We start from the raw sequence: 25460 nt of genomic DNA, 5'->3' as shown, positions 1-25460 counted from the left end.
ACCCCTGTAGACTGTAAAGGAATGCTCAGAATCAGATTTGCGTCTCGTGCATCGAAGATGTCGGTAACCACCTCTTCGTCCCACTGATTTCGACCTGGAATCATCAGAGATGAAACCACTTGGCCTTCTATAGATGCACTAACCGTATGAATATAAGGGTCTTCCTCATTAGGCAGCCAAGGATCTAAGCAGATGCTGACACTAGACCCATCTCCTACCCTGCGATACATACCTCTTTTCAACAAAACTTGAGCTTCCACCACGCTACGCCAAATAAAACTCGGACTATTCCCCAACCCTGCAGTTAAAAACGTGCCATTCGGATAATATCTTGCCTGATACACTCGACTCACTAGGCTCTGGGGATTCATAATCAATCTCCATCCCTGCTTTCCCAGCTGGGCTACATTAAAATCATGCAAGTTACGAAACCCGAGTCCACCATTAAATTTACTCTTACACATATGTTCCCAAGACATCCAATGAATCCCCTTATCCTTGTTGTTCGACCCCTTCCACCAAAACCTACACATGATCCTCTCCATGTCTCGGCAAAGCTCCAAAGGCAGTAAAAAAACACTCATAGCATAATTAGGAAGAGCTTGAGCCACTGTCTTCAGTAAAATCTCCTTTCCCCCCTTAGTAAAATATGTTTACTTTATTACCCAATAACTGACGTCAAGTCAGCCCAGCCCATAATCAGATTATTTAAAAAAGCATACGTCAATCATTTCAAATTAAAAAGTAAAATTTAAATTTGAAGTATTATCGGTGGGATTGGATTGATTCGCTAATGCTGAGGCAGGCGAGTAGAATAATCGAGAATTAGGTAATCTCCGATCTTCATTGTTGGTGCAACTACAAATTATCAACTGTCTATTATTTCATTCATTTCTCTTTTCTGTAATCGTTATAATACTTCATTACTACTTCTCTTTCTGCTTTTTTTTTTACTACAAATATAAGTATTTGTGTTCAAAATTCTCGGGCCGAGCGCTTTCCCTTGTCTTACTTTTTAATCACTAGTTTCGGCTATACTAGTTATCGCTACTCGGTTCTCGTTCTAAAATTGGTACTCAATGCAGGACTATTGTATATAGATCACATTGTATGATAATCATCTTTGGATCATAAGCAGTGTCGGGATTTTTGTTAGGTACAGACAAAAAATGGCAACTATTAGGAATCTGGAAATTAAGACCTCTACTTGCAAACGCATTGTTAAGGAGCTCGATTCTTATAAGAAACAAGTTGAGAGGGAAGCTGCCAAGACGGCTTCCATGAAGGATGCCGGAGCTGATCCTTACGACATTAAGCAACAGGTATGACAAATTTCGAATTTTTCATTCCATAAATTTCGTTTACTTTCAGTTATCTACCCAAAAAAAAAAAAAAAATTAGGAAAAACCAGGTGTGTGATAGACTCATAGTGTTCTACATTCTACAAGGATTCCTAAACTTTCTATGGGGTCTGCGATTTTTTAGTTATCTTGTAATTATTGTCCCCTTTGTATACCTGAATCTCATTTTTCTAAATATATTTTACCAGGAAAATGTTCTTGCTGAATCAAGAATGATGATTCCAGACTGTCACAAACGCCTGGAAGCCTCCCTTGCCGACCTTAAAGGGCTTTTGGTAAGTTTATGTTGTATATTGATTCTTTGGTTGCTAATTATATTAAATGTTGGGATAGAATTGTGTTGTTCAGACTGGAAACGATTGGGGATAGATAAATTTTGTACTTGTGGTTGCATAAAGCTAGATACATTAAAGCAATATATGACCATATTAGTGCCGTGTTATATATATAGAGATGAACCCTTAGATTGCAAAAAATTAGCAAATTTTTCACATTATTAGCCAGGGAGTATAAAATCTTGGAGATAGGCGAAATTTAATGTCTAATAGGTCTTGTTCATTTTGAGTGGTTGTATCTGCAAGTTTTGGAGTGTTTTAATAATGTTTAGTCCGACAGTGAGTTTTCATATCCAATACCACAATACTGGGCTCCAAATGCGTGCAACATAATCTGGGTTCCCGAATGTGTTTATGTACAAATAAAATGAACTTATGTTGTAACAAATGCTGCAAGCAAAACTGGAAGTCAATTGAGTATGTCAACCTCCCTTGCTTTTTTTTAGTAGCTGTTCACTTGTGCAGGGGTTGAAATTTTTAAGAGGCATTGTATATTTGTATTTCCCTCCAGTCACATATTGCATTTCTAGAATAGTTTTGCTTGGTCCATCTTACTCTTAGCTTTCAGTTTAAACTGAAGAAAAATACAGCATGCTGTGCCATTGCAGTAAAAAAGTAGGTTTATTGATGCACCAATTGAATTCGTGGTCCTTGCTTGCATCTTCACGAGGATGTGTAATATCCTACTGTTGACCTATATTGTTTACTTATAGGGTTTGATAAATTTAATGTCATATCATAACACATTGTTACTTCATTTGTTGTGGAATTGGCAGTAAGACGCATAGTTTGGAAGAGTCCTGGGATTTTGTAAAAATTACTCAGTAGTAGTCAGGGGCGATGATGATATGAATTGTTGAAGCTCATATATTGGGTTTGGTTCGTATTGGAGTAATTTTTGTATTTCCATTTATCTAGTCAGTGAAGGCAATATACATCCTATGTCATGTAATCCTGTAGTTTAATTCTTGACAAAAAGAATTTTTTGTGTGCCCTGTCCTCTGTTGTATATGTTGTTGGTCTTAGTTTTTAAGACTTTTAATCAATTGAATCTGTGTTACTGATTTGCTTGTAAAAGATTTATGTTCCTAATGTTTGTTTCCTGCTGGTTTGAACATAAACAGTAAAGTATCAGGAATTTGATTCTGATTAACAAGATTCCGTTTACAGGCTCAGCTGGAGGAATCAAATCAGAAAGATGGCCCAGAAATTGATGAAGCTAAAAGCACTATAGCAGATCTGGAAAAGGTGGTCGAAACAACTGAAGCATAGTATCTAGCTGCCAGATAACAGATTTTCCTCGGAGGACTTGAATTATGAATTTGTACGGTATCCTGGCTTTGTGTGACGATCAGTACAGAGGAGCTGTGGTCATGGAATTGATAGTAACCTACGATTTTGCATTGGTTATTGTTAGTTTTACATATAATGGAAATATAACATTATGTACTAATTGATAGGGTATAAGAGACCCGGGTAAGGATCAACCTGGATCTATGGGATACCGGGCTCAATCGATGTACCGAGACCCCCCTCTCCAAGTACAATCAAATGGAGAGACCAGACCCAGGCCCATCCCATGACCCGGATCCGGATCCAACCCGGAACCCGGACCTAATGCCTACCCGGATCCAGATCAGGACTCAAGCCACCATGAGGGGGGTCCCAGCAAACACATGCACATCCCACAACCCGCCAAGTAAGGGTACGTGGGCACGTGACTATGACAGCTATCAACAACCAACACACCAGATAGGCACGACGCGTGTCAGAGGCCGTTAAGACACTCTGGAGGTGGTCCTCCCCTGGACACGTGTAAGCAATTCACCCGAGCCAGGCGTCCTCTGGTCCCGAGATCCAACGGCCCAGATTTAGAGGTAACTACCCCTAAACCCTACCTTGGGGTTATATATACCCCCAAGGCTGAAGGGTTTAGGGGTTGAAAAATATTCACACTCACACACTCTCATACATCCATACACACACACAGCAGCCATCACATATACACATCCATACACACACACACAGCAGCCATCACATATACACATCCATACACACACACACAGCAGCCTTTACATTACTTACATACACCTTCATCTTCTCCAAAGCCTGTTCTTATTCTTACACCGGAGGCGCCGTGGGAGCCAAAACCCCCCTTCCGGTGTTGTTTTGCAGGCGCTCAACCAACAACTACACCTCATCCACGCACAGAAGGTTCAGGAACGCCGTCGGACGGAGCCGCCCGCTCACCGGAGTTATCATTTGGCGCTAGAAGGAGGGGGCTCCATCCTTGGGTCTCGGTGCCCCTGGATTCATCTTCATCAGCAAACTCTTGAGAGAGTCCACTTTTAAACCTGTAAGAACATAAGCAACCAAACCCTTTCTTGAATATGAATGTTCATTTTAGCGACGTTTGTGTGAGCTCGTTACTTTAGGCCACGTTTGTGTGAGCCCACTCTTGTTTGTTAAGTTTTGGTTGTTTAGGGTTTAATAATCTTGATAGTTTTGAAGCCTGGGGTTTGATAGTCTTGGTAATTTTAAAACCCAAAACTGTTTTAGCTTGCATATTTTCTTTTGTGTTCAAGAGCCTGCTGTTCTTGTTTAGTATTATTGTTAGCAAAACCCAGAAAGTTTGCTTGCTGTTATTCTGGAAATTTTTTGTAATATTCAAAAAAGCAACCTCAGATCACATTTGTAGCCTCAAATCTTGGTCAGTTGTTTGTACAATTGTGGTAATGACAAGAGCAGGAAAAAGTACAGCTGGTAGTACCCACATTCAGGATCAAGACCCCTCTCAACTCCAAGAACCTGGAGGAGACAGAGAGACCTTCCAGAAGCAACCACTGACGCAGCATACCCCGGTAAGGGATGCTAGAAATGTCATAGAGCTCAATCAGTACAAGTACACCAATGTTCCAGTTGCAGAGGAGCATATGGCTAACTTAACAAGCCACGAACTTGTTAAAGCAATCAGGCTCTACAGAGATGAACAAGCCCGGGCTCAGATGGAATTTGAACAAGATGATGAGCAAGAAGAGTCTGGGGACTATCAGCAATCCAAGAGATCTGTCTTCGACCGAATTGGGGCTAAGGCAAAAAAGAATCAAAAAGAGCCTAGTAAGAAGGAGACAGAAGCAACCAGAAAGAAAAAGTTAGAAGAAATCAGAGAAAAGATAAGAAAGGAAGAAGAGGAAAAGCTGGAGCAAAAAATTCAGAAAAGAATGTAGCTGGAGGAGGAGAGGCTCCTAGCTAAAACTAAAGGCAAAAGAACTCGGAGGGACCCTACCCCCGAACTTATTTCTGATGACGAAGAGGAGGGTCAGAAAGATCTCAAGGACATGATTTACGAGCTCCAGAGAAAAATGGAGAAAGATTTCGGGTTGGAAGTTGGGGAGACCCTCACGCCCTTCAGCCACTCCCTAGAAGCCATCCCTCGACAGAAAAATCTCAAACACTACAACTTCGACTCTTTCGACGGACTGGGGGATCCGGAAGAGCACCTCAACTACTTCGAACAGATAGTTCAGATATACTATTACAATGACTTGACGAAATCCAGATTCTTCGCCTCGACCCTCAAAGGGGGGGCTCAAAGATGGTTCAGCAAAATCCTATCAAGAAGCATCCACTCCTGGAAAGAATTCAGAGGAGCCTTCCTTAGAAGATTCAGAGCCAATAAAACACATGAAATGCACATGTGCCACCTGGAGACAATCCGCCAGTACGATAACGAAGCACTCTCAGCCTATATGCGGAGGTTCCAGGAAACCATCAACAAAGTTTCGAATCTCGATGAAAGGGAGGCTCTAAGCATTTTTCGAAGAAACCTGGACCCAGAACATGATGAGAGGTATATTGTGGAGTTGATAAACAAAGAGCCCCAAAGCCTGGCCGCAGCTTATTCTATGGCAGCCTGGTTCATAAAAGAAACAGATGTTCTCCAGGCGATGAGAATGACTCGGAATGGAGGAAACATGAACAAATCTTCTGATGACCGACCGAAAGGGGGTTACCATCAGGAGAAAAAGTTCAAACAAAGCAACCAAACCCAGCAAACAAATGTGGTACAAAACGCCCTAATATTCCAAAGATTGGGTCCTAAAACAGAATCCAAAAGTGATCCCGGTCCACCTAGGCAGGCAAGGGAGCCTAGGCAAGAGCCAGAGTGGACACCACTAAACAGGACCCGGGAAGAAATACTGAAGGAGATCAAGGGAAAACCATTCTACTACCCTCCGAAGCAAATGCAGACTCCCCCAGAGAGCAGGCCTTACAACAGGCAGTGCGACTATCATGAAACCCATGGGCACAAGACTGAAAATTGTCTCTTTTTAAAATACTTCATTGAAGATCAAGTCAAGAAAGGCAACCTGAACCAGTACATCTCCCGGGAGAAAAATCAGAGAGAAGAAAGGCAAAGAAAAGGTAAGAATGTGGTAAATGTGGTCCTGGGAGGTTCACACTCTCCCCCTAGGAGCCCGGGCTCAGGAGATGAGGTGTTCACCATTCAATCCTACTCGGAGATGATGATCTCATTCAGCAGCAAGGATTATGAAGGGGTCAACCCGAATCACAACGAAGCCCTAGTGGTAACACTTGATATCTTTGACAACGAAGTGAGAAGGATGCTGATTGATAACGGATCTTCAGTGAACATACTCTTCAAGCATACTGTGGACAGAATGAGGCTTGGTAGCGTACGCTCCAATGAATGCCAAGAGGACCCTCTGTATGGGTTCGGGAACAACTTGGTCCTGATCCAGGGAACTTTATACTTGCCAGTCGTATTCGGATCGGGATCAAACCAAGTTACCCATGTGATAAAGTTCTACGTGATCAATACTCCTTCATCCTACAACGGCATAATCGGGCGCTCAGCCCTGACCAGGATCCAAGCAATCACATCCATATCACACTTGAAAATCAAATTCCCAACTCCAACAGGAGTAGGAGAAATCAAGGGAGACTATGAGGTAGCTGAAAGATGTTATAGCCAGGCCCTGGTAATGGCTGAAACTCATCAAGACAACAAGAGAAAGGCTGTGGTACTCCGGAAACAGAAAAGTATTAAGAAACATCGTCCACACTCGAGGGATGATGCGAGAAAAGAAGTTCAGATCATAGAGTCCCTCTCAGACCTAAAAGCAACCAAACGAAGCTCAGAAGAGCAAAAAAGCAACCAAGACACAGAAGAGATCGAATTGGGCCTAGGCCTTGGTAAAACCGACCCTACTGTGCAAGAAACCAACCCAGAAATTATTGGAGAAGGAAACAATAAAGAGATGACGACCCATGCTCAGATTTATATGAAGAAGAATACAGAGGCTCGGATCTAGCAGATGGTATCAAACATGGATCAATCAAAGATAGAGGCAGCTGTTGAAACGGAAACAATTCTGATCAATAAATGCGATCCTTCCAAAAAGATAAAGATAGGATCCGGGCTCGAGGCTAATTTCAGAAATGACCTGGTATCACTACTCCAAGGGTACTCTGACATATTTGCGTGGACACCAAGAGACATGCCCGGGTTGGATGAATCCATAGCGATCCATAGCTTGGACGTCAACCCCGAGAGGAAGCCAGTCAAGCAAAAGAGAAGAAATTTTGCCCCAGAATGGCAGAAAGCAATTGACGAAGAAATTGAGAAACTACTCAAAGCCGGAATAATATGCGAAGTCAAATACCCGGAATGGCTGACAGATGTAGTAATGGTGAAAAAAGCAAACGAAAATGGAGAATGTGTATCGACTACACAAACCTGAATAGTGCATGCCCCAAAGACCCCTACCCCTTGCCAAATATTGATCAATTGATCGATGCAACTTCTGGGCACGTAATGCTAAGTTTCATGGACGCCTACTCGGGGTACAACCAGATAAAGATGAATCCCAAGGATATCCTAAAGACAGCCTTAATCACCCACAGGGCGGTCTATGCCTACGTGATGTTGCCTTTCGGATTGACCAATGCGGGAACAACATATCAAAGAGCAATGAATGAAATCTTCAAAGACCAGATTGGAAGGAACCTGGAATTATATGTCGACGACATGATTGCAAAGTCTATAAGCATCCCCGGGCACATAGGAGACCTGAGAGAATGCTTCGACAACTTGAGAAAATACTCACTCATACTCAATCCAGAAAAATGCACATTTGGAGTAGGGGCAGAAAAATTCCTTGGATTCATGATAAGTAACCGAGGAATTGAAGCCAACCCAGAAAAGATAAAGGCAATCCAAGAGATGAAGGCTCCCAGAACACAAAAAGATGTGCAGAAGCTAGCAGGATCACTAGCTGCATTCAGAAGATTCATCTCCAAGCTAGCTGAAAGATAACTACCCTTCTTTGACCTGTTAAAAGGAGCAACCAACAAGAAAGAAGTTAATTGGAGCCCGAAATGCCAAAGCGCATTTGAAGAAATAAAAATGTACCTTTCTCAACCCCCTGTGTTAACCAAAGCTCAACCCGGGGAACCCCTATCCCTTTACCTGTCAACAGGGGCCCTGGCAGTCGGAGCAGCCTTGATCAGGGAAGAGAATGGCAAACAACAACCAGTTTATTATGTGAGCCAAGTGCTAAAAGATGCCGAGACCCGGTACCCGAGGTTAGAAAAGTTTGCTTTTGCCTTAGTTACAGCATCCAGGAAGCTCAGACACTACTTCTAGGGAAGGGAGATACGAGTTGTAACCAATCAACCATTAAAGAAGATAATACACAAGCCAGATGTCTCAGGGAGGTTGGTAAATTGGGCAGTTGAGCTAAGTCAGTTCAATCTGAGTTTCATTCCTAGGACAGCAATCAAAGCCCAGGCTCTAGCTGATTTCATCATAGAATGCAATTTCCCAGAAGAAGAGCCCGTGCCCATGAGTATTGACCCTGAGAGAAACACAGATCAAGAAATAGAAGCCTGGGCTCTCAAAGTTGATGGTTCTTCAACCAATGAAAGATCGGGAGCCGGGCTCATCCTAAAGAGCCCAGAAGGGTTCACAATCCAAACATCAATCTCCTTTAGCTTCTCAGCAACAAACAACCAAGCAGAATACGAGGCATTGATCGCAGGATTGAAGCTAGCAAGAACACTCAGGATCCAGAATCTCAAAATCTATAGCGACTCCCAGATCGTCGTAAAGCAAACAAATGGCGAGTACATAGCCAAGGATCCAGTGCTAGCCAAGTACCAGGCTCTGGTTCAAAGCTACCTCGCCTTGATACCAAAAATACAAGTAATCCAAATCTGCAGAGAGGAAAATTCAGAAGCTGATACACTATCTAAGCTTGTTCAAAATTCATCAGTTTTGGATTGCTCCGTCTACTTCGAAGAATTGCAGAAACCGAGCACATAGTCTGAAGAAGTCATGGAAATAGACAACAGTCCGAATTGGATGACTCCATTCATTAACTACTTGGAGAAGGGAGAGCTCCCGGAGGATAAAGGGAAGGCTCAAAGGTTAAAGGCAAAAGCTTTAAAATTCTTCATCAAAGAGGGTATACTCTATCGCCGGACCTTCTCCTCCCCAATCCTGAAGTGCATAGGCCCAGAAGAGGCACAGTACTACCTAATGGAAGTTCATGAAGGAATCTGCGGGGACCATATGTCCGCAAAAGCTTTAGCTCACAAAATCATAAGACAAGGTTACTACTGGCCTACTATTCACCAAGATGCAATAGATTTTGTGAAAAAGTGCAAGGAATGTCAGTTATTCAGCAATGTCACCAGGATGAGCCCGGTCCTACCCTCCTCAGTCTTGTCACCAATCCCATTTGCAGTATGGGGCATTGATATCATGGGACCCTTTCCCAGGGCCAGAGTAGACCTCAGGTACTTACTAGTCTCAATTGATTATATGACAAAATGGGTAGAGGCAAAGGCAATGAGAACAATAAACCAACAAGACTGCATCAAGTTCATGGACAACATATTGATGAGGTTTGGGATCCCGAGAGTACTGGTCTCAGATAATGGTCCGCAGTTCGTTGGTTCAGAATTCGAATCCTACCTTCAAGAAAGGGGCATCAGGCACAAGAAGTCATCTGTAGCCTGCCCTCAAGGAAATGGCCAAGTGGAAGTAACAAATCGAATACTTCTAAGGGGGATAGAGAAGAGACTCAGGGAAAGCAAAAACAAATGGCCAGAAGAACTGCCTAATGTACTCTGGGCATACAGAACAAGCTCCAGAACAAGCACAGGAGAAACCCCCTTCAAATTGGCTTATGGAACTGAAGCCATGCTACCAATTGAAGTAGGATCCCCCTCCCATCGAGCAATCAACTTTGATGAGATAGCAAATGAGGAGGGGCTCAGAACGAATATTGAGCTAATTGATGAAGTCCGAGACCAGGCAGTGGCAAGAATGGAAAAGTATAAACAGAAAATAAGAGAGCACTTCAGCATGAAGTCCCGGGTCAAAAACTTTCAAGTTGGAGACCTGGTCCTTCGAGATACGGAAGCTTCAGACCCCACCAACACTGGAAAGCTAATGCCAAAGTGGGAAGGCCCATACAAAGTCAAGGAAGTTCTAAGGCCAGGAACATACAAGCTCATGAACATGGACGAGTCTGAAGTGCCAAATACATGGCATGGACTCAGGCTCAGAAAGTTTTACCAGTAAAAGCAACCAAAAGCAACCAGAACTTGTAGCTTATGGCAAGCAACCGATCTATGATCCTATATTTTGTATGAAAAAAATTGCAAATTAATGAAAAGAATTCTCCTTTCTTAGAAAGTTATTACTTTTAAATTACCAGTTATGGAAGCAACCACTATTTACTTAGAAAATTTCTAAGTAAATGGAGCAATCACCAATCCGGATTAGACATACCCGAATTGAAAACATATTTAAAAGAAAAATTCAATCCGGATAAGCATTCAAATCCGGGTTACAAACAACCATTATGTACTTAGGTAACCCTCCAAGTACATAAAGCAAAAAAGTAAACAACAACCCGGATAAGCATTCACATCCGGGTTGCAAACAACCATTATGTACCTGCATTTTCCAAGTACATACAACAAAAATGCAAACCTCAACCCGGGTGGGTTTTATACCCGGATTGAGAGCAAATTAGAAACAACAATCATGTACTTACATTTTCTAAGTACATCAAGCATACAATTTTCTAAGTAGCAGCCTGGATAAGCCGTTAGATCCGGATTGCAAACAACAATTATGTGCTTACATCAACCCGAACACGGTTCCATACCCGGACCAACCCTGATATAAACCCAATCCGGGTTAGGGGCAATAGCCACAGCCCGGATCAGGATCATTCGCGTAATAGAGCCATGATCCGGATTGCTCATAAAAGAAAAAAAACAGATGGAAGAAAAACAAACATTTTCTACAACGGAAGAAAAGTTCAAAGCAGGATCCGGATTGACATCAATCCGGAACAAATCCAAATATTACAAACAGTTCAAATCAAAGGTACGAGAATGGAAAATCCTAGAAAATGAAATTACAAGGGCTGAGCCCGAAAAGCTTTGCAAAGCTAGTCCGGATCTAGAGGAAGCTGGGGCTCGGACCATCATAAGGTTCCGGCTCCCCCTGACCCTGCTCAACTGCAGCCTTTGTAGCAAGAAACTCCTGAATAAAGCTCTCCCAGGAAGCCAGGGGGTCGGTCTTGATGTGGCGCTCAGCAACGACCCAGGACCTGCGCACTTCGGGAACCCCAGCCTGAGCAACCTCAAAATCATAAACATCACTAGCCTTGAATTCAGCAATGATAGTCTCCTTGTTCAAATTCTCTTTAGCAGCAAGCTCGGCCTTGAGCCTCTCCACTTCTTTGGCCAGCCCCTCTGCCCGGGCCTCGGAATCCTTCAGCTTCTCATTCAATCCGGACTCCACCACACGGAACCCCTCCCGGACCTCCTCCAACTCTCCCTTCAAGGTATCGGAACGTATCTTCTCGGCTTTAGTCCGGTTGTTGGCCTCTTTGATTTCAGTGAAAGCAACATCGGAGCAAATGGATATTACACTCCCAAGCTGAGAAACAAAAAAAACATATTTATGAGCAAAGCACAAAGTGAATTGGGGGGCATAATCCGGAACTAAGAGCATAAAAATTCAGAAATCACCTGCCCCCATTGACCTGTGACCCTCTTCAAGGCAGCCGCCATGCTATATCCCTCAACCTCCTCCCAGTCGTCTTCGGAGGGGATACTGGACATGAACCTGGCAAGGTCAATAAGGCTCTTTGTCTCTATCCGGATAGGAACCCCATCCGGGCCCTTCCCTTCCGAATCGCATATGACCCGGTCGGCAACAACAGCTTTCCCGCGGGGAGGCTTTCCCGGGGCAGACTTCCTCTTCTTCGAAGGGGGATCATCCTCTGAAATTTCTTGGACTTCCGGACCCTCGGCCAAGGGTGAACTAGCCGGATCAGCAACATTCCGGGGGGCAGAAGACTCGGCTCCGCCCTCTGCGTCGGCGGACCCGGATCCAGTCCCAGGAGCCCCTTTTGTTGTCTTGTAGGCCAACCCAAGGGAGTTAAAAGCTGCTGCATAAGCTGAAGAAGACATTATGGCTCGGGATGCAGGGTTATAATGCGGCAAACCTGAAAAATTGGAAAATAAAACTCAGGACAGGATTGATATAGATGCAAATACTACCAAATCCGGAAATAAAATACTGCAGTGAGCCCGGATCATGGGATCATGGGAAGACGTTTTATGCAAATTAGCTACAAGTAAAAAAGCAAAATAGACGTTGATCCGGATCATCAGGAAAAGCAGAGGGACCCGGATCAAAGACCAAAATAGGCGCTGATCCGGATCAAAAATTACAAGTTACAAGGAAAAGGAAGGTAATCCGGATCTCCAAGAGGGGATGGGGACCCGGATCAATAAAAAAACAGGTTAAAAAAGAACTTACAGCCAAGTTGGAACAGAAGTTTATGGTTCATAAAGGTATCCCGGGTTGGCTGGAACCCGAGACTACCACAAAATTTCCTAATTTGGTCTACAGCCTCCCCCTCTAAGATCTCTGGGTTGAACTTCGTCTTAACTTCCCCAGCTTTGAAGTAAGGGAGATACTCCAGATCGTACCCCTTCAACATCAATATCTCCCCATTCCAATGTTTCAAAGAGGTCTGGTGCATGACCGGTTTGGACCTACCCGGACCAAATCCACACTCCGCTGCCCGGAACCTCAGCTCATAAAAAGGCTTCTGGCTTGACCTAGAAAGATAAAATATCTGGTGGAACAATTTGAAGGTAGGCATGAGCCCGACCTTGTTGCAGCAAGCTATGAACCAGGTCATAGACTTGATTCCATTCGGGGTTATCTGCATGGGGGATATACTATAGACATACTTGCACAGGTGCTTTAGAAAAATATGGCAGCAGGGGCTCCACCCGGACCTTAGATGCTCCAGCCAGACCGGAACAAAACCATCTGCGGGACGATGGAAAATCCTCTCATGTGGCTCGGGCCACCTCCAAGCGATATCAGGAGTCAGTTGAAAAGCAGCCCAGATTGCCTTGTCCATATCACCCGGATCAGCTTCAGCATAAAAATCCTTCAGCTGGTAATGATCCCGGCTGATCCCAAACGAAGCAAAAGCTGCCTCCAGGGCGCCCTGATCATAAACGCCCGGGTGGCCATCCTCGTGCCTCTCGTATCTGACCCGGGTATAGTAAATGCTATCTTCAAACCCGGGTGGCTTCCTAACAAAGTGATACTTAATATCGGACCAACGGCCGTCCGAAGTGAAGATAAACGAATTCTCCGGAAGCCTCTTGAACCGGAAGCTCGTAATCGTTCCCACAGACCCGGACCCCTTTCTCACCATCTCGCCCCGGATCTGTTCTCTACCAGACGAATCCGGATCACTCTCCTCGTCAGAAAAGTTGGGATAACAGTTATAGATTTTCCTAGCTCGCTCCTTGGTCCGGACCATATACCTATTAAAATGAAGGTCAGTTAGCCTGGGCCCTACAGATTTTCTTTGTCTTACTAAGCGGTCCGGATCCGGTACGTTATGTTACAGGATCATGATCCGGACCACCAACGCAAGTCCAACCCGGAAAAACATCAACGATCTGGATCATGTTAACCACAAATAAATATCAAAACAACCATGGACCCGGACCATTGCGGTAAACACCCAGATCCGGATCAATAACAACTAAAAAATAACCAAAAACAGCTCAAAAAACCCAAGTCATATAATTCTACCCATAAACCTCCCCCCGATCCGGATCCTATACCCTCGACCCGGATCAAAATCAAAACTTTTACCCCCAAACAGTCAACCCAAGAATCAAAAAGCAAAATCCACCCTTTTTACCTATACACACATATATTTTAGCCAAGAACAAGAAGAACAGCCCAGCAAACCCAGAAAAGTCCGAACAAAAACAACCAAAATCAAACCAAAAACGGCAAAAAATCACCGATCTAAACAACCTATAAACAAAATCGAACACATCAACTGCAAAAGCAAGCCAAAAAGGGAATATCTACTATCAAATCGAAGCATGCAAAAAACTTGAATGAAAATGTGAGAAATCGAAGAGAATAACAAGAGGAAAAAGGATGAAAACTTACGGATTAGGCAGCACAATAGAAGAGCGGGGAGCAGCGGACGCGAAGAACAAGATCCAACCCTTCAAATCACAGAAAAAGCTTCAAGAAATCTTAGCGAGAGAAAGAAAAGTGACTGTTGAGTTTCTTCCTACTTGTGAGAATAATGAAAATAAAATAAAGAGTAAGGGGAGGGTTGCTTTTATAGGGGTGGGGGAGTTTGTAACTGCACCGCCACATGGCAGCAAACCACTGGCCAACCCTTCAGTTACAAATATGCGCATATATATACGTTTATGTATATACCAATAATGATACATTAAAACCCATAATAAATATGGGCCGGGTTTTTAGGAAATAACTGCCTAAAAATTCAAATTTGTGAGAGGGAAAAAACTGAAAGACGTTACAAGTTAAAAACTCTTCAAATTCCACAGCCCATGATCCGGACCCAAAGCCATGATCCGGATCCTTGACAACCGGAAACAGGTTTGAAGCAACTATTCTACCATAATCCGGATCGATACCCATTACACCAGATCCGGATTGGGGGGCAACCAGGAGCAGAAATTTTTCTGAAGCAACTATTCTACCTTAAACCGGATTGACATCCATTACACCAGATCCGGATTGGGGGGTAACCAGGAGCATAAATTTTTCTCCAAGGCAACTACGTAATTCTAATCTACTCCCTCATCCAGAAAATCTGCATAAGGGAGTGGGGGGCAAATGATAGGGTATAAGAGACCCGGGTAAGGATCAACCTGGATCTATGGGATACCGGGCTCAATCGATGTACCGAGACCCCCCTCTCCCAGTACAATCAAATGGAGAGACCAGACCCAGGCCCATCCCATGACCCGGATCCGGATCCAACCCGGAACCCGGACCTAATGCCTACCCGGATCCAGATCAGGACTCAAGCCACCATGAGGGGGGTCCCAGCAAACACATGCACATCCCACAACCCGCCAAGCAAGGGTACGTGGGCACGTGACTATGACAGCTATCAACAACCAACACACCAGACAGGCACGACGCGTGTCAGAGGCCGTTAGGACACTCTGGAGGTGGTCCTCCCCTGGACACGTGTAAGCAATCCACCCAAGCCAGGCGTCCTCTGGTCCCGAGATCCAACGACCCAGATTTAGAGGTAACTACCCCTAAACCCTACATTGGGGCTATATATACCCCCAAGGCTGAAGGGTTTAGGGGTTGAAAAATATTCACACTCACACACTTTCATACATCCATACACACACACACAACAGCTACACATCCATACACACACACACAGCAGCCATCACATATACACATCCATACACACACACAGCAGCCTTTACATTACTTACATACACCTTCATCTTCTCCAAAGCCTGTTCTTATTCTTACACCGAAGGCGCCGTGGGAGCCAAACCCCCCTTCCGGTGTTGCTTTGCAGGCGCCCAGCCAGCAGCTACACCTCATCCACGTACAGAAGGTCCAGGAACGCCGTCGGACGGAGCCGCCCGCTCACCGGAGTTATCACTAATTGTGAGATTTACTGGGATCAAGTCATTTGTGCGAGTTAACAAGTATTTTCTAGACTTACATCTCGTAGATATAAATCTTAACTCATATCTGTAAGTTGAGCCAGATGTATGCATGGGCTGGACATCCTAGGCTCTACTTGAGTAAAGAGTATGCGAGAGTCACACTAAGTTTCGTCCCTTGATTGTCTATCAATTATCAAACCTTTCCTGATTTGGTAATTCCTCTGAATTGACAATTGAGATACAAACTACCTGGTATATTTCAATGTTTAGCCGGGCTTCAGCCTGGGATAGACCCTTCCTGTCGTCACTGGCCACTGTATAATATATATTATGACATATATTTATGAGCTCTATAGTAAGACGCTCATTAGTTGAAAATTATGTTGTATCATTCAATTGAGAGGTTTATTAAGCACAGAGGTCATTCCATCCTGCCTAGCCCATTCTCCTGATCAAAATCGGATGATGCAGAATCAGACTTCTCGTCAACACAGTATTCTTGTTTATCTTAGTCTTGGTTAATCTCAGTCCAAGCCTCTGTACTGTGGTCATGAAGATGATCAAAATAGATATTGAACGACATTTTTTGTTCAGATGCCACCTCTTCTAAGCTTGACCTGCATAACTGATCGACATCATCTGTTCTAAACATGCAATCTTCATCTTCAAGCCAAGGGAAATCAAATATGATAATTATTTAACATCTGATGATGAAAACAATGCAAAACAATCAAGATTTTCATCATCCGGTGTATGATCATGATAATGGTAATTCATGTCATTTCGATCTTTTCTCTCATCATTGTTGTCTAATTGAAAATTGGGACGAGGATCAGAAATATCGTTAAGTCTAAATTTCAGTTTGGTTGTATTAGTTTTGAGCAAGTTATGATTCTTTTTTCTTCCTCTTTTTCTGTTCATGATCCAGTCTTTCTCGTGATCTCCGGATTCTCCATTATTTAGTCTTGGTCAAAAAAATGAGTGACAAAATGCACACATAATTATCCCTTCCGCAGATATCTCTAAAATTGAGCATGCACTTGCTGCAGCTGGTAATGTTGGCCACATGGTAAGCGTATTCCTCGTTCTTCTTCACACTTATCAACTTCACGTGTATAAATAAATAGTAATATTCGAAATCATATCTCAATCTTATACGTAAGTACTAAATAGTAGTTATTTGAATTTCATAGGATCATGATATTAATTCTCAAGTGGTGTAATCTAGTCTTACACTAACACCACCAATTTCGCACACAAGTCTGTGTATTTTCGATTTTTCGTAATTCAGGCTGAACTTTAAATCGAGCTAACTCAGCGTGAACTCAATTTCAAACAAACATTTAGTCTCGACAAAGAGTTTGAGTGTATCCAAGTTTTTAATGAGTTCGACTCGAACTAGCCTCCGTTCTCTTAAAACTCTCTCGAACTCGACATCGATAAACTATTTTTATTTAGTACGAGGATTGATAATTCCGGTGAGCAGGACGGCTCCTTCCGACGCCGTGCCTGGACCTTTTGGGTGTGAATGAGGTGCAGCTGTTGTTGGGCGCTTGCAAAACAACGCCAGAGGGGGGTTTTGTCCCCGCGGCGCCTCCGGTGTAAGAATAAGAAGCTGGTTGGGGAAGATGAAGATAGAAAGAACTCAGGTGGCTGTGTGTGTGGAGGCTACATATATGAGAGTGTGTGTAATGGAAGTGTTTTTAACCCCTAAACCCTTCATCTTTGGGGGTATAGATAGCCCAAAGGTAGGGTTTAGGGGTTGATACCTCTAGATCAGGGCCGTTGATTCTTGGGGCGGAGGACGCCTGACTTGAGTGGATTGCATACACGTGTCCAAGGGAGGACCACCTTCAGGGTGTCTTAACGGCCTTCTAACACGCGCCGTATTTGTCTGATATGTTGTTTGTTGATAGTTGTCATCGTCACGTGCCCACGTACCCTTCCTTGGCGGGTTGCGGAATGTACATGTGCTTGCTGAGACCCCCCCTCAGGGTGATCCTGGTTCTGGGCTAGATCTAGGTAGGCAGGTGATCCAGGTCATGGGTTGGACCCTGGTAGGCAGGTGATCCAGGTCATGTGCTGGACCCTAGTTAGATCCTGGTTGGGAGATGATCCAGATCCTAGGTTGGCCCTGAGCCTGGGTCTCTTCACTTGATTGCGCTGGGTGAGGGGGGTTTTGGTCCATCATTTGAGCCTGATACCCCTTAGATCCAGGTTGGGCCCTAGCCAGGTTGCTTATACCCTATCATTTGCCCCCCACTCCCTTATACAGATTTTCTAGATGAGAGAGTAGAGTAGTATCACGTAGCCGTTATTTTAGGAGAAAAAATTATGCTTCTTTTCTGCCCCCAGTCCGGGTCTGGTCCAGTGGATGCCAATTCGGATTAAGGTAGAAGAATTCTGTTGCTTTAGACATTTTTTCGCTCCCTGGCTGCCCCCTAATCCGGATTTGGTGTAGTAGATGCCAATCCGGATTAAGGTAGAAGAGTTTTGCTGTTGTACAGAAATTTATGCTCTTTTTTGCCCCCAATCTGGATCTGGTGTACGGAGACCAATCCGGATTAAGGTAGATGAAGATTGCTGCTTAGAAAAAATTCTGCTTCTTTGCTGCCCCCAATCCGGATATGGTGTTGAAGATGCCAATCCGGATTAAGGTAGGTGAAGATTGCTGCTTAGAAAAATTCTGCTTCTTTGTTTGCCCCCCAATTCGGATCTGGTGTAGTAGATACCAATCCCGATTAAGCTAGAAGAATTTGGCTGCTTTGGAAAAAATTTCCGCTCCCTGGTTGCCCTCAATCCGGATCTGGTGTTGTAGATGCGGATCCGGATTGGAGTAGGAAATTTTGGTTGGATGGAAAAATTTCTGTATATTTTTTGTTTCCTAATCCATATATGTTGAAGTTGAGGAGGATCCGGATTGATTTTGAGGAATTCATGCTCCGAAACCTGTATTTGGTTTACAATGATCTGGGTAGGGGCCCTTGATCCGGGTAGTGGGTCATGGGTTCTGAAAAAAGGGCGGAATTTGTAACGTTTCTTCCTTCCCCCCCCCCACGATTTTGAATTGTGGGGCAGTTATTTTCCTTGAAAGACGCCCTCTAATTATTATGGGCCTTCAATGCGGTTTAATGTGTATATATGAGTGTTTATATATATATATATGTTGTAACTGCTATTTCGGCTAGTCATACCCTGCCACGTGGCAGGGGCTACTCTTCTTCCTAAGCCTATAAAAGGCTGCCTCCCCCCTTTCATTTTATTCTTTATTCACCCAAAAATGAACAGTCACTTCTTCCTCTTTGCTCTTTTAATTTTCTTGTAGTTTCTTCGAAGGTTTGGAGTTTCTGCTGCTTAATTTTTCACCGTTGTTCTACCTTTTCTTGTCCTCGTCTCCGACCAATCTGTAAGCTCCTCTCTCCTTGCCTTTTCATTTACTTATTTTTTTGATTTCTTGAATTTTTTATTTAAGTTCTTGAATGTTCCGAAGTTGCTTTTTCATCCGCGATTTGATAGTAGAAATCTGTGTTTTTAGTGTGATTTCGTGATGGACATGGTTGTTTTGTGGCCATTTATGCTTAGATATGTTTGTTTTTATGTGTTTTGGTTCGATTCCGGGTTTTTGGGCTTGATTTTTCTGGGTTTTTTGGTGATGTTCTTGGTGTTCTTCATTTGAATGTATGTGTGTATATGTATAAAGTATGTAATTTGCTTTTTTGATTCTTGAGCAATCTATTTGTGGCTAAGGGTTTTGTTACGATTCGGGTAGGGGGTGTAAGACCCGGATCCAGAGTTATTTATTTGGGTAGAATCACATGCCTTAGGATTATAAAATTGTGTTTGGTTATTTTCAATCCGGGTCCCGGGTATTCGTTCGGGATCCGGATTTATGGTTGTTTTGTTTCTTCTGGGTTGGTTTCGAATTTGGGTCCGGATCGTTGATGTTTTTCCGGGTTAGACTTGCATTAGCGGTCCAGATCATTAGGTTATGGTAAAACTAACATAACGTGCTTGATTCAGACCGCTTAGTAAAATATATAAAATCTGTAAGGCCCAGGCTAACTGACCTTCATTTTAATAGGTATATGGTCCGGATCAAGAGGCTTCCAAGAAGAGCTTTCAATTGTTACCCTGGTCTTTCAAGCGAGGGAAGTGATCCAGGTTCATCTGAGGGGACGCAGATCCGGGTAGAAATGGGTAACAAGGCATCCCCTTCCACAGAGATAATCTCGAAGTTCCAGTATAAAAAGCTTCCTGAGAATTCGGTTCCCTTCACTCCCGGGGGCTATTGGACAGATGTAAAGTACCACTTTGTGTTGAAGCCCACGAAAATTGAGAACGAAGTCTATTACGGGAGGGTTAGATATGATAGGCAGCATAATGGCCATCACGGGGTGTATAACCAGGAGGCTCTTGAAAGGATGTTCGCCGAGTTCCCTATAAGCCGGGATCATTATCAACTGCAAGACTTATATGCCGAGGTGGACCCGGCTGAGATGGATGAGGCGGTCCGGGCTGCGTTCCAGTTAACCCCTGATGTTAAGTGGAGGTGGCCGGAACCTCATGAAAGTATCTATCACCTCCCAGAAGATGGGTTTGTCCCTGTCTGGATGGAGCACCTTAGATCCGGGTGGAGCCCCCGATGCCATATGTTTATCAAACACCTCTGCAAGCATGTGTCCAAGATATCCCCAATGCAGATCACACCAAACAGGATAAAGTCTATGACCTGGTTCATTGCCTGTTGCAACAAGGTCGGGTTCCTGCCAACCCTGAAGCTCTTCCACCAAACCTTCTATCTTTCCAAATCCAGCTAGAAACCTTTTTACGAGATTAGGTTTCGGGCCGCGGAGTGTGGGTATGGCCCGGGTAGAGCCAAGCCTATTATGCACCAGACCTCCTTAAAGTTCTGGAATGGGGAGATCATTCTGCTGAAGGGATATGATCTAGTTTATCTCCCCTACTTTACGATGGAAGGTGTTGAGACCAAGTTTAGCCCGGCTGTACTTGAAGGTCGGGCCTTGTCCCAAATGAGGTCCTTCTGTGATTCCCTCGGATTTCAGCCGACCCGGGACACCTTTATGAACGCCAAGCTGCTCTTTAAACTCGGTTGTAAGTTATTAAATACATAGACCCGGGTCCTTTTCCCTTAGAATTTATCTTGCTTGGCTGCTTGATCTGGTTTATATGTTTCTTTTAGTTTTACCTTTTCGTTTGCTTGGTCCAGATTACCTGCTCTTGTTGTTGATCCAGATCCTTTCCCTATTTTCCTTGTAGTTTATCTTGTTGGCTACTGATCCGGGTCACCTGCTTCGCCCGTTGATCCGGATCCTCGCCCTGTTCGTATGATCCGGATCGCCTTATTCTCTTAAATATTATTCATTTATGTGCATGATCTGGATCGCATGTTCTATTTAGATTTGCTTTTTCTGTTTGCATTTGACTTGTAATCTGTTTAGGGAACATGCTGGCCCTTGATCCGAGTCTCTTGCTTCGCTTGTTGATTCGGATCCCGTTCCTATTTTGCTTTTGAGTTGTACTACAAAATTTGTTTTGTCCCGATCCGGGTCCTTTATTGTGCATTTCAATCCGGATCCTCTTATTCCGGAATTTGACCTCCTTTTCTTGCTATTCTACAGGTCTGCCTCATTTTTACCGTGACTTTCTTGGAATCATGTCTTCTTCCGTTTATGCCACAGCATTCAATACTCTTGGCCTTGCCTTCAAGAGAGCCACTAAGGGGGCCCCGGGACCTGGATCCGGATCTGCTGACATCGAGGGTGGAGCCGAATCTTCTGTTCCCCAGAACGTCTCGGATCCGGGTCATGATGCAGGGGACTCTGAGCCCGAGGTCCAGGAGATTCCAGATAACGAGGATCCCCCAAGGAAGAAGAGGAAGTCTGTCCTAACCAAGCCTCCCCGGGGCAAACCTTCCATCTCCAGCCGGGTCATCTGTGACTCGAAAGGAAAAGGACCGGATGGGGATCCTGTGAAGGTTGGTACCAAGTCCCTGATTGATTTGGTTGGATTCATGTCTAGCATCCCCTCTGAAGATGACTGGGAGGAGGTAGATGGCTCCAGTATGGCTGCTACTTTCAAGAGGGTAATTGGCCAATAGGGGCAGGTAAACTTCAATTACCTTTTTATTTATTTTCCATCCGGATTGCATTTCCCTTAGTTTCTTCTTTGCATTTCTGTATTTAGTCTCTTCTCTAACATATTCCAGGTTGGAAGCGCCATATCCATTTGCTCGGATATCGCCTTCACAGAGGTCCGGGAGGCCAACAACCAGACCCGGGTTGAGAAGATTCGAGCTGATGGTTTGAAGGATGAGTTGGATGAGGCCTATAACGACTCGTATATTTTTATATTGTTTTAATGTGTAATTATTAAGTAATTATATAATAAAATATGTATGTGGGTTCTGTCAGCTGGATAGTAAATTATTATTACTTATATGTGATTATTGGTGTTCGAGGATGATTTTTGTAATTAGTTGTGAAGCTGTGTTGTTTTATTTTTGTATTTAAAGAGATCCTATTCAAGATTTATTTTCATAAATATGGGGATTATCTCTAAAATCATTTTTATGGCTTCATAATTTTATTAATTATTTTTAGGAGTTTTTAACATTGAGAAATTAATATTTCATCAATTATTTAGCCATATATGATTTTTTGATTTCAATTATTTGTTAAATCCGTATTTAATTCCGGGATTCTTTAAAAATTACGAAATTCATATTTTATTAAGTTTGAAATATTTCAAGAATTTTGAAATTATTTTGGAAAATTTTGGGATTAAATTGACCCGCGCATTATTTTGGTTAATCGTCAAATGCGGGTCCGAGTTGCGCTTCAAAAATGATTTAAAAATTCTGGAAATTTTGTTTTATTAACTCCTAATTATTTTGGGATTTTTAAAATTATTTTCGTGAATTTTCGGATTGTTTTACCCGCTAAATGCTCGATTAATTCTTTGAATTGCGGTGTCAGAAATTAGAAATATAGCGATAAAGTTAGATAATTGCGATTGTTCTTATCTCCTAGCAGAAGGGGGGATTTTTAATCGGGTTCAACCCGTCCTAATTCTCAGCCCTGTCTCTCTCTCTTACATCCTCTTTCTCGATCTCTTTGCTGCTCAATCTCTCTCGATTGTCTCTCTCCCTCACTCATTTCTCCCTCTCGCCCTTCACTCTCTTTATCTCTTCTTATTTCTCTTCTTTCTGTGTTTTCCCCATTTTCCCCGTCTTCTTCTTCCCTGTTGCCGCCTTGTTGTTCTCTGGTTGATTTTTTTTTTCCGGTGAGCCGCCTTATATTTTCCGCCTTGATTCTGTTTACCGTTGTGTATGTTGAGTTGTATGTGTTGCGTGAGTGTGATATCCTTTTGTCGTGTGCCTCCCTGTTTCGTTTCTTTCCGGTCGCCGCCCTCGCTGTGTTTTCCGGCGAGTGGTGGCGCGTGTTGTGCATGCTGTGTGTGCTCCTCCTGCTGTGTTGGTCGGGGTTCTGTGTTGTTACTTGAATCCCTATTTGATTTTTTTTGAAAATAAAATTCGAATGAGTTTCTATGATTTTTGAATTATGATTTTAATTATTCGGAAAGTTTTATCGGTGAAATTTGCGATTGGAAGCCCGTAATAAATGGGAACCCGCGATTTTTACCGCCGTCGGCGATGAGTTTCGGCGAGCCGACGGTGGACGGTGATGACGTTGTTTTGAGTCCTACAATTTAAAATACAAAATATGATTTAAAATACGAATTGCGAATAAAACTATAAAATGCGATTAAAATTATAAAACGGGACTGATAATTAATAATTGTATTTAAGTGATATTGGTGAATTTGTGAATTGTTGTTGTTGACTGAAGTTGGTGGTTGAAATTTGAATTGGGTTGGGTTGTTGTTGTGATTGATTTGACGTCGGGATGTTCGACGGGTTAGCCGATAAACAAAGGGGTGCTTCCCGATTTCCGGAAAATTTAATTACGGAAATACGGGGCCGTACCCAATGACTATCGGGACGTCGATCGGTTATATGTACGTACCTTATACGAAATCTGATTATGTGTTGTGATGAAATACTTTACGAAAATCGATAGCCCTAATTTCATAAAGGATAAATATACCTATTTCTGAAAACGAACACCGAACCGACTTTCGAAGACGTGAACCCTAATTGATACGTGTATGATTATATGAAGTATTACGAGTCGGGTTTTGTTAATGTTCGGGTAGATTGTTAGCGAGGATATGTCAAGTATAATCGAAGGTCTAAATTAGGGTATTTTGACTTTGTAGGTGCTAGTCGGAAAGCCCAGGAGTTGGCGCTGGATAGCCTAGTGGACAGCCGACAAGTTCAGTAAGGTTCCAATCGAAGGACCGGAGTGTTGAAGTTGAAGCCAGGGTAATCTAGTGGTTAGGTGATAAAGCCTAAGTGTCCGTGTCGGCTCAAGGTCAATCAATATTATTTGTAAAGCTCTGCAAGGCAAGTACCCCTGAACAAATCTTTTACTATTCAGTATATATGAATAATTGTTGATTTAAATTACGTACTGGAACAGAACGATTTAAGTTACGTATCCCCTGGATTTAAATTGTTTTGTTAACTTGTATTTTGGGGGAAAGTAACTTCTGAAAATGCCTATCTCTAAAATTTTGAATAAAATAAAAATGTTTTGGAAAATGTGCTGTGTTATAATTGTTTTAATAAGAGATAGGTAAGTGATTTAGAAAACTGGATAAAAATGATCAGATAATTGGATGAGTGTGCGCAGAAGGCCCGTAACTGGAAGTTAGCGTAAGAGGCGAAAGGGTTGCGCACCCTATTATAACCACCAGCCCAGCATGACAGAGACCTAGCTAGTCTCTGAGTTCCGGAACAAGTTTCATAGGATAGCCTGATCAGATGTCTCACCAGGGATCATCCAATACTTTTATATCTGAGCAAGTGATTTTGAGGTTCCCGGAGAGGAACAAGTTTTATAGGTTCTGTGATGGGACAAGTTTATAGATCATGTGATGGGATAAGTTTTATGGTTCCCGTAACGGAACAAATGATGTTGGGACCCCGTAACGGGACAAATGGTTTATGGGTCCTGCGATGGGACGGAAGATTTGAAAATGAAAGAGTATGCTAAAATTGAAATTTGGTATTTATGCACAGCACACAACTAATGATTTGGTTTTTACAGAGCATGCTAGTTTTGGATATCCAGTTCATACATGTTTTACTTGTTTTCTAGCAAGTTATGATTTCTGTTCCTATAATTGTTTATCATAAATTGTTTTTGATTATTATTCATATAGTGTTACTGCTGAACAATTGATTGCTCACCCTTGCAAAATGTTTTATATATGTATTGCAGATACCTAGGAGATTCTTCAGTGGTAGTCGGGGCAGAGTTCCAGTTCCCTCCGTGTCAGGCTCCTCTGAGGTAGTTGTGTTGGACCCAAGCGGGTCTGTTGAGTTGCTGAACAAGGATAGTATTGTTTGGATTGTTTTTAGTAAGCTGGTTTTGTGTCGGTTGTAACCTAAGTCATACTTAAACCTGGAAAAGGTCTTGGTAAAGGGGGTCGAGATTATGTATAATTAATAATTTGGGTTATATTGTTTATTAGTATTGTTGTTGGTGACGTCAACTCCTGACCCCGGGGTGTTAGTGTATACTATAAATATTTATTTGAAGTATGTACATTTATT

At 43.0% G+C, this 25460-nt stretch overlaps 1 protein-coding gene across 6 annotated transcripts; it reads left to right on the top strand.

The window, feature by feature from the left end:
* The first annotated feature begins 755 nt into the window (after positions 1–755).
* Positions 756–25460, top strand: LOC141670503 (tubulin-folding cofactor A-like). 6 transcript variants are annotated; one of them, XM_074476384.1, is made up of 6 exons: positions 756–829; positions 1157–1322; positions 1550–1636; positions 2867–4052; positions 21400–21884; positions 21987–22292. In XM_074476384.1, exons 2-4 carry the CDS (start codon positions 1170–1172, stop codon positions 2966–2968), a joined length of 342 nt encoding a protein of 113 aa, XP_074332485.1. In that variant the 5' UTR covers positions 756–829; positions 1157–1169; the 3' UTR covers positions 2969–4052; positions 21400–21884; positions 21987–22292. The 6 variants fall into 6 exon arrangements, with proteins under 6 accessions (XP_074332485.1, XP_074332487.1, XP_074332488.1 ...); XM_074476386.1 differs by having other exon boundaries at positions 763–829; positions 1163–1322; XM_074476387.1 differs by lacking the exon at positions 756–829 and having other exon boundaries at positions 907–1322; positions 2867–3020; positions 3157–4052.

Source organism: Apium graveolens, chromosome 7 (assembly GCF_009905375.1).
Source record: "Apium graveolens cultivar Ventura chromosome 7, ASM990537v1, whole genome shotgun sequence".
NCBI classification, from domain to species: domain Eukaryota; kingdom Viridiplantae; phylum Streptophyta; class Magnoliopsida; order Apiales; family Apiaceae; genus Apium; species Apium graveolens.
The sequence above is the reverse complement of the archived record's forward strand: the minus strand, read 5'-3'. Positions and strand labels throughout refer to the sequence as shown.

Bases quoted from the DNA above. Each gene is read 5' to 3' on its own strand.
- LOC141670503 (XM_074476383.1), top strand. From the start codon at position 1,170: ATGGCAACTATTAGGAATCTGGAAATTAAGACCTCTACTTGCAAACGC. The intron at 1,323-1,549 runs GTATGACAAATT...ATATTTTACCAG, and splicing joins CTTACGACATTAAGCAACAG to GAAAATGTTCTTGCTGAATC. The intron at 1,637-2,866 runs GTAAGTTTATGT...TTCCGTTTACAG, and splicing joins CCGACCTTAAAGGGCTTTTG to GCTCAGCTGGAGGAATCAAA.